We start from the raw sequence: 10,026 nt of genomic DNA, 5'->3' as shown, positions 1-10,026 counted from the left end.
GCACCGAAATGTGCGCTGCTTTTCGGTCTGGTTACTACCGTTGGCACCGGACACCGGTACCCATCCCTAGTTGCTACAAAAGGTAGCAGTACCACAAATGTATTCCGCCAGCTGACAAGTCATCCCCTGCAAAATTACGAATGTTTTAAACTGCGCGTGTGAACATCGCCCCACACACCAAAGAAAAGCTTCAATAAACCAGCGGCTGTGATACGAACTACAACAGCTGTCCGCCAGAGAAACGGGGAAAACAGCACACGTGAGTCTGATTGCATGTTACTGTTTAACATGCAGTATATTTGTGGTGTTCGACACTTGCAGTGTAGGAAGATCTCTGCTTTCAGACAATGTGCCATTGGCTTGGTTGTGTGAAGTCGAGTGAGTTCGTGGCTTCCATGTTTGTTTAGGCACATTTTACAAAATTATGTAACAGATGTTTTCATTGTTTGTTGTTTTCGCTGTGTTTGCTGGTCGTAGAAATGGTTTATATGAGCTTTTAGCTGAGATTTGGAGGTTCAGTGGATACCACACATGCTGATATTGACATAAAAAACCTGACTTCACAGAGGCTTAAGCTGCAACTCACCCGCGGTACCGGGGGAGCTGGGGCGCAAGACCTGTCATGATATATCTAGAGTGTATCACAATATAGACAAAACATTGTATTTGCCCTAGTTTGACCAAAGTAGATGACAGAGTTACTTTATTGAATGCAAAAGGTTTTTGGGAGAGAGCTATCCTTAACCATACGAGTGTGAGCACGTTAAAAGCACATAATATTATTATGGAGCCACATTTAAAGTCTAACAGAGATGGTATATCATATTAGGATCTTAGCAAACTAGCAATCATAATTTATTTGTTACAGGACAACGGAGTCAAAGGCGGAGCCTCTCAACCTAGGTAGAGTACTAGAGTAAGTGTAACTAACAACGGGACTACTGCTCCCTTCTGTTGTCTACTCTTTCAGTCTCGCCAGGACATGCCATCAGAGGATATTGTATCGCTTCAGGTCTCTCTCATCAATTTGGCCATGAAGTGCTACCCTGAACGTGTAGATTATGTAGACAAAGTCCTGGAGAGTACTGTGGAGATCTTCAACAAGCTCAACCTGGAACAGTAAGTCTCTGGCCCCCTGATGAACTCCTGAGTGAGCCGTGTGATGTCATGAAATCATAGAGCTGTGTTTAATAAAAGCTGCAGAATGCATTCATTCTTATAACATAAATGTGCATATTGAGATGTGTTATTAGTATTATTGAGGAAACTAGAAACTTGGTTGCTTTCATGAGTTGTGCAGATGAAAGATTTTACATCTCAGGACATAATAATCATCTTAACATTTGGCAAATACATCGTCAGATGCACAAAAGCACATGACATATTATACAGTCTCATTATTTATTTAACAAGATGGTAAGTCAGTGAAGCGGTACAGTCCAGGCTTCCTGCTTCCATGGGCATTAAGTAGCCGCCAGGTCCTGATTATCACATGCACTGTATTCTTTTAAGATCTTTACCTTACAATAGAAAGCGCCCTGAGGCAACTTTTGTTGTGATTTGTCATTTTTAAATAAAACTGAATTAAAAATGGTGCTTGGCTGACTGATCATCAGTTAAATGTGAGCCCCTCTGGTTGTTTGTAGGTGTGTCAGTAGTGAGTCAGCTGTGTGTTAACACACTGAAGTACCATGTTACAATAATCACATTACATATGTGGCATGCTAACACTAAGCTTGCAAAGAAGTCGACGGGATTTTTTTAATGTTGTGCCGACCGCAGACCAGCAGACCCTTCAGCAGGTAGCAGTCAGGCTGCATTTCTACCTGTTCGTGTTTCTAATGTAGGATCACCAAGTTGTTTGGCCCTTTGGTCGGTTTTCAACTTTGCTTTGTGTTAAATAGCTGAAATCTAGGAGAAAGATCAAATGTGTCCTCATTAGTATAGATTTGTGTTGATGTGGGACTGCAGCCTAGAGTCAAAAGCAATGTAACAGTTACTGTAATTAATTAGGCAAAGTACTGGATTACTTTGAAGAATAACAAGTAATGAGTAATACATTGCTTTCTTGAGAAAAGCAAAGCAGGAACAACATCAGCAGTGATCTGAGGGAAGCAGCCCTTTAATCTGGGTCAGGCTAGAAGACCATTTCCAATCAATCTGAACTCTGTGCAGTGAGAAAGATTATTCACAAATGGAAAACATCCAAGACAGCCCCGTCCAAGAGCGTGTTGTCCCACAAAATCGACCCAAGAGCCTCCCTGACTCTGGAGGCCTCAGTAAGCATGTTAAAGGTCAAAGTGCAAAACAGAGGTTACAAGTATGCCTGATTTGGAAATGTTGCCATTTTCCAAACAAAATGTCTTCTCTCTAAAAAGAGTTTGACAGTGTGACTTCATTTTGCAAAGTTGCAACTGAACAAAGTCCTTTAGACAGATGAGAGCAAAGATGTTTGGAGAAGAACAAACAGCATGTCAGCAGAAACATCTCTAAGCATATGCTTACTTTTATGTGTGTCCTCACTCAGTTTCTCAACTTTAATAATTTCCACAAACTTGATCTTTGAGCCCATACTGATCCCCCCTGAAGGTATGAGGGGTTTTTTTGTCCCTTGGAACTGTAAACCTGAGTCGACTTCTTTTAATCGTGCAGGGAAAAACATTTTCAGTCTCCTTTCTTCTCCGTCCTCTAGCATAGCAACCAGCAGTGCGGTGTCAAAGGAACTTACCAGGCTGTTGAAGATCCCGGTGGATACCTACAACAATGTGCTGATGGTCCTGCAGCTCAAACACTTCCCACCACTCTTTGAATACTTCGACTATGAGTCCCGCAAGAACATGAGTTGCTATGTGCTGAGCAACACATTGGACTACAACACCACCATTGTGGCACAAGAGCAGGTTATTAATCTAACAGCTGTAGATTTGTATTTAAACCGACAGAGCATCAGACAAAACACCCCCCTAGCAACATTTTACATAAGAAAGGATGTGTGGTTTTCATAGATACTAATTATTTTTTTACACATTTAAATATCGTCTTGATGCATCTCAATCATCCAGGAAAGTAAATCTCCCAAAGTTGGCATCTTACATGCTGTGATTGCAGCCATTCCCCAACTCTCTGTGAATGGGACTCATGGCCACTGATCAGAGGTCTTTGATCAGTGGTCATGAGAATTTGCATAATTATGATTAAGGACCTGCCCTCCCAGCCCATTGTTGCTTCAGTGGGCTGGTTTCAGTCATTATGCAAATGTCCTGTTTATAAGGTTGAAACCTGCAGTCAGCTGAGACTGAAGACGTCACCTGATGATGACGAAACGTTTCTCCTAGAAAACGCTGCGTCCAGATGAACAGAACCAACTTTTTGCAGACACATTTATATAGTTTCCCAACAACCTTGCAAATAGGCTTGTAAAAGTTGACAAAAACCCCAAACTACAGTCGACGTAGAGAAGCCCTCACCGACAGATGAAAAAGTGATGTTAACAGAAAACTTATGTAGGCTGTTTGACCACAGCCACAGTCTCTTGCTGAATGCACGCTGGTTATGTATGGCTGCAGTATCATCTGTACTTTGTGATACAACTTGTCATATTTTCTTAGATTAGTGAGAAATCTGTATAAAAAAAGCTGTTTTTTCATTTTTGTTTTAGTAGTTTCATGTTAAAGTATTCTTTAAGGTTTTTGTGCAGACATCTAACCTGGTTACACAGTTTGTAAATAGTATCGGTTTAATGTTGTACCCTTTGTTCCTCTAGGTGGACGCCATCTTGAACTTGGTGTCCACACTGATACAGGACCAGCCAGACCAACCAACTGAAGATCCAGACCCAGAGGACTTTGCAGAGGAGCAGAGCCTTGTGGGTCGTTTCATCCATCTGCTCCATTCTGAAGATCCTGATCAGCAGTATCTTGTAGGTGTTTGCGTTAACATTGTGTCTTTCTACGTTCTCAGTCATCAAGGTTGTGGTAGTCTTGAGTGCTTGAAAACAAGGCAACTGGACATTTGTACAGGCAAGGCCAACAACGTGCCATGGGCTCCTCTGTCCCCCCCACTGTAGCTAAGCTTATCATGGAGGAAGGGGCTGAGAGGGACGGCACTGAGCCACAGGTTCAGGTATGCGGGTGACATTCACTGATTTACCAGGGAGGATATCAGGGTTACCATTCCTGGACTGTGCTTTGCTCGTTAAGGAGGCTGTAAGCCTCAACATTGAAGTTTACCGGAAGCCGACACAGACTCCCAGAAGCCTACGCTTTGACTTACCACACCCTCTGCAGGGCTCGCAAAGTCGCCCCGCCCGTCGGGCTATATGATAACCGATGGGCGGGGCTGAGATAGATTTTGGTCACCCGACCGGAGATATTGCTAACTCCGGGACGCCGGGCAAGCGATTTTGAGAGCCCTGCTCTGGAAGACGAGCGTGGAGTCATCAGGATCCTGCAACGTCAGGCAGAAATGTATCTTCTGAAGCAGAAAGGAAAGAAGAGGAAGAGTCGTGTGTTTAAAAAAACAAACAAAAAACCATCTTAGATTAGTGGTTCTCCCAACTGGACCTAAATGAAATCAGCTGCACACTCACGTGTATCTCTACATCTAAAGGTCACTCAGGATACCAATGTTCACATTTTGGACCAAGAAGACAGGTGGTTTGCTAAAATGAGATCATCTGTGTCCACTGTGAACCATCTTCATTGAATAGAGGCGTAGCCTATGACACGAAGTATCAGCCACTTACTGTGCAGTCTGACATCCTTCCGGCCACTTCAGGTGACCTCAATAGCTCCACTGATGGTGGGGTGACAGTGTCCTACACCGGTTTCACCCTTAACACCCAGTGATGACCTAAGAATGTTTTTTGGCTCATGTGATGACTCGCGTGATTAATAGTGAATCAATAACCCTCAGGAACCAATCCAAGGTTTAAATTAACCGGGTGCACTTGCCTCAGCGGCTACGTCGCCCTTACTCCAGTGGTGAGAATGAGGAGCTGGATGCACTGGTTGCCACAGAGCGGTGTGCTCAGCCCGACGTTATTCACTGTATTTGCTCAAAACTGTTCACTAACACAGTCGTGAAGCTGTATTTATTTTTGTTTTACTAGTTTTATGTTGAAGTATTTAAGTTTTGTTTGGGTCTGATATTGGAACAATGATGAGACTCACTGTAGAGAGGAGATCCAACACCCGAACACCAGCAAGACCGTGGAGGTCATTGTGCGTTGGTGGAGGTCCAGGCAGTGTGGACGTCATCTTCCTGGATCTCCACATAATATCTTACCTGTTGTTTCTATTCTTGATTGTGTGTATATGTGAATGTAATGTTGTTATGTGTGTGAAGACATAATGACAATAAAGGATTCTTCTTCTTCTTCACTCCACCTTTTGTTTTCAGAATGAAAGAAGCCTCGTGGAAATGTATCTGAAGTTGTAGAAGTCCAGTTGTCTTCTTTTCAAGCATTTGAGACGAACCCGAAGAGTCTTAATTGTGCACATTATGCATTAGAGTCCTGCAGGTGGTGTCCTTTAAGTTGCTGCTAAGGATTCTGAGAATAGTGCTGCAGTGCTTCCTTTGTCCCCACCTTATCTAGTTCTTGGGAAAATTCCAGCAGATTACATTTCTGACTAAGTTTGTACTTCTGTGAGTGTTTTTGCTGAGACCAGTGGTTTTCACTTAACTTTGTTCTTGTTTGCTTCAGATTCTTAATACAGCACGCAAACACTTTGGAGCTGGTGGAAACCAAAGGATTCGTTACACATTGCCTCCCCTTGTGTTTGCTGCCTACCAGCTAGCCTTTCGATACAAGGAAAACTCCTCCACCGTGAGCAAATGTTATTTTTCATCACAAAGCACATAATGCATTTTCTTTTATGTCCTGTTATGAAATCATACCAATTTCTTTTCCTCTTAGGATGACAAATGGGAAAAGAAGTGCCAGAAGATTTTTTCTTTTGCCCACCAGACAATCAGTGCACTCATTAAGGCTGAGCTCGCCGAGCTGCCTCTTCGACTCTTCCTGCAGGGGGCGCTGGCTGCAGGGGAGATTGGCTTTGAAAACCACGAGACTGTAGCGTATGAGTTCATGTCACAGGTAGAATGTTTAATAATACTGTCATGCCTTTAAATAGTTTATATACATACATGTGTGCACACTACCGGTCAAAGTTTTGGATACCTGAGTTTTTCCAGTTTTTTATTGAAAATTCTGCAGTTTAATGTCTCATTGCACTCTGAAATGAAAGCGGTTGGACTGAAAAAAGAAATCATTGAATCAATTTAGAGACCAAAATGTATTCTAACCCTTTGACCCAAAGTAGCCACCTTTGGTGTCTGAAAACACCTGTGGCACTCTTTCTACAATAGAAATCAAATATTGTTCAGAAGTTCTTCCCATATCTGTTGCAGAAGTTCCCATAAATGAAACACTGCTAGTTGCTTTGCTTTCACTCTTCTGTCCAGTTCATCCCAAACAGCTTGATGCGGTTTAAGTCTGGAGACTGTGACTTATGTTTTGGGTCATTATCTTGCTGAAGGATGAACCCCTGACCAGCTAGTCATATACCAGAGGCTATTGCATGGGCCTGCAGAATGCTGTTCTGTCCTGAGTGCCTTTGATGGTGAAGGAAACTGTACTCCCTGACTTTCTTTGAAATTGCTGCAGAATAGTTTTAAATGTTGAACCCATGTTCTGTTCCCTGGAAAAGGCCTTTTGGATAATTCTCAAATGTGCAGAATGTTTCAGTTTTGGCTAACTTTACCTTTCTTTAACCTCTGGCAGTTCACCACTTACCCTTGTACCATTTGAAGCTATTCACTGAACTTGAACGACTTGAACTTCAATAAATAATTGGAAAAATTGGGGTGCTCTAAAACTTTTGAGTGTATAACCAAAAACATAACTTTATTTTGTTGTATTTTAAAACCATTAGACCGCTACAGTCCTCTTTCTGTCAATGGGTGGTGTTGTTCCATCCCCTCAACCTTTTCATCTCTTCTCTTGGTTCTCCATACTTTGTCCATATTAGGCATTCTCCCTCTATGAGGATGAGATCAGTGACTCCAAAGCTCAGCTGGCAGCCATCACCTTGATTATTGGCACTTTTGAGCGAATGCGATGCTTCAGCGAGGAAAACCACGAGCCCCTGAGGACTCAGTGTGCACTGGCTGCGTCCAAGCTGCTGAAGAAGCCTGACCAGTGCAGAGCTGTCAGCATCTGTGCCCATCTCTTCTGGTCAGGTCGCAGCACTGACAAAAATGGTGAAGAGGTGTGTTGGAATTAGGCTTTTTTCCCCACACACTAACATAAAGTTGTTGAAGATGGTTGTAGTAAAATCATGTGCATGCAGATGAGTGACGTTCTTTAAAATTGACATTTAAATGGAATCATCAGTGTGTGGTGTAGGACTTTGTTCTAGAGGAGGAAGAAGGCTAAACAGTCACTGTATTAAACCCCAAAAGATTAGTTATGGAATCAAATGGATGGAAGGATCAGCAAGTTCAGTTTTACGGGACACAGTGCGCTTTAACACACTATATAATGCTGTTAATGCTATTGTGCACTTTAGTCTTTTTGCACATCTCTAAATGCTCCCTGCTCATTTTACACATTTAGATCCGTGATGGTAAGCGGGTGATGGAGTGTCTAAAGAAAGCCTTGAAGATTGCCAACCAGTGCATGGATCCATCACTGCAAGTTCAGCTTTTCATTGAAATCCTCAACAGATACGTCTGCTTCTATGAGAGGGAAAACGATGCGGTAAGACAAAAAAATGTTTGTGCTAACCAGTAACTGGTCATTTTGCCAGAGAGAATAATTTCTTCATTTGCCTCAAACCAACCACTCAAGTTAAAGTGTTGATTAACAGTTAGGTCCAATGTTCCCGCTAAGCACTGCTGGCACGTCTCTGCGCACAGAACATCTGCGTTGCACACAAAAAAAAATCTAACCTGAATTGAAATTTAAATTAAAACTTTAACAGTTTAGTCAGTGACTGGCTGCTCCCGTATGGGATCAGAACGATGCCACCGTATCCCACAGTCCAGCCAATGATGCGATTCACATTCGGATATGATATACGCAGCTAATCAACGTCGACAGGCTCTGACAGCGTCCTTATGTGCGACACCGGTGTTTTAGCAAAGCGGCTGATGTGGAGTGAAGCCACGTTAATGACAACGTGTCCAACCATTGGAGATGTGAGCAGGACAGACGAACAACTGACGGACAAAGTGTGGACTTTATACCAGTTTTTAAATTGTGTTGATCGGCCACGTAAAACCAGAGTTATGATAAAATATCTGCACTGTTTGTTTTTCTTCCTGAATACTGTCGTTGTTCATATTTACTGCAGGAAGAAACTGTAAAAACGGCGTTTTATAAGGAAAACGCTCGAAAGCCTGTGAGCAAAGACAACCCCCTTTCCTATTGGTGGAAAAATGTACCATGTGGACCAATCAAAAAATGATATGGCAACATGGCATTTAGTTGTTTAGGAAGGAGGAAGTTTTAGGAGTGAGGGCGTGTTTGAGATGTGAGAGATTTGCAACGTTTAGCACAAATCTTGTGTAGTTAGTGTGTAGTTAGTGTGTAGTTAGTGTGTAGTTAGTGTGTAGTTAGTGTGTAGTGTAGTGAGTAGTTTTGTTGTGTGTCAGAACAATGAGGCGACTGCTGAGTGTTACAGGTGTTACAGCTGTGACACATCTGCTGTTGTCAGGCCTGCAGGTATCAGGCTGTTGTTCTCCTTCATCTCATAGTGGACACAAATTATTTTTTGGAGCGGCACAAATAATTTGTGTGGCATCAGATTTGATGCAGAACAGCTGATTGTTCTGTAAATAGTTTGAAATGTTTATTTAAAACCCGCCTTGGCTGCATTTTTAGGTAAACAGCTGCAACAAACTTAACTCAGTTACTTTTTTGAAGAAGTAACTATATAATTAATTGCCCAACACTGGTCATTATTTACTGTATTTTGCAGACAGAGTTACCGACTCTCTCCCAGACCACAGACTCATAATACAAGTCAGAGCTTTATAAAAAAAAATTAATTAAAAAAAAGTTGTTTTCAAAATTGGAGTTCAAGTTATTTTTCCTTCCAATAGTGTTAACATGCTGCACAGGTCAATGACTAGATTTTTTAACATTTTCGTTGTAAGTGGGTTAAAGCAGTTAATTAAAGATAGTCTAACATAAATGTAAATGCTGTAATTTGATTACTTTAATAAACATGTCGCTTGGATGCTGGCGTGACCACAGTGCACACGTCTGCTGTTGCTCACAGCGGTCCAAGGGACGCTCAGTTTGTGTGTTCGCTCAGATACGTGAAGCATTAGAGGGAACATTGGTTAGGTCTATAAATGTTTGGACAATGATACGGTTTAATAATGTTCGCTCTGTGCACATCAACAGTAGATTTTAATAATCAAAATTACTAAAACAGTGTAATTATCCAGAAGCTTATAGACCTAATTCTCTATTGTCTTACAAAGCTGCAAACAGCAGTAGGAGGGCTTGTGCGCCCTGTTGCATGTCCAAGCATGCCGTTGTCAAGTTGAACTACGGCTTGGGCGTGGTGTGGGTGAGCCGCTATCTGGTCTGGGATGTTGATTGGTGTTGTTATTTACCCACTAAATATACTACCTTTGCCGACTAGGTGGTGATGGAAATTACCTACTTACTACAAGTCACCCTAATGCATATCATGCACGGATCCACCAACTGAAATGTTATTTGCATGGGATGATGATTATCATCTACTGCTGATTATCTGTTGCCACTAGGTGGCATTGTGTCACTTAATATTAGATCCTGACTACAGTTGTTTTCATGCTGGCCACACACCCCCTGTCATGGAGTTTGATGTCACATCACCTAGGGCCAGTGTTGGTCAAGTTACTTGAAAAAAGTAATCAGTAACTAATTACAGATTACTTCCCCAAAAAAGTAATCCCGTTACTTTACTGATTACTTATTTTCAAAAGTAATTAATTACTTAGTTGCTTAGTTACTTTTTAAAAACA

The 10,026-nt window shown here is 41.9% G+C and overlaps 1 protein-coding gene across 2 annotated transcripts in view; it reads left to right on the top strand.

Moving 5' to 3' along the window:
• Nucleotides 1-10,026, top strand: part of vps35 (VPS35 retromer complex component) — a 31,633-nt gene that overhangs the window by 10,814 nt on the left and 10,793 nt on the right. For both annotated transcript variants that reach the window (XM_005753586.1, XM_005753585.1), the window contains exons 11-17: nt 971-1,119; nt 2,693-2,900; nt 3,764-3,919; nt 5,705-5,827; nt 5,918-6,097; nt 7,032-7,271; nt 7,619-7,762. In XM_005753586.1, coding sequence (XP_005753643.1) covers nt 971-1,119; nt 2,693-2,900; nt 3,764-3,919; nt 5,705-5,827; nt 5,918-6,097; nt 7,032-7,271; nt 7,619-7,762 — 1,200 coding nt within the window. The remainder of the gene's footprint in view (nt 1-970; nt 1,120-2,692; nt 2,901-3,763; nt 3,920-5,704; nt 5,828-5,917; nt 6,098-7,031; nt 7,272-7,618; nt 7,763-10,026) is intronic.

Source organism: Pundamilia nyererei, unplaced genomic scaffold (assembly GCF_000239375.1).
Source record: "Pundamilia nyererei isolate P.nyererei 1_Seehausen unplaced genomic scaffold, PunNye1.0 scaffold00441, whole genome shotgun sequence".
NCBI lineage: Eukaryota > Metazoa > Chordata > Actinopteri > Cichliformes > Cichlidae > Pundamilia > Pundamilia nyererei.
This window is presented reverse-complemented; position numbering and strand designations above follow the sequence as displayed.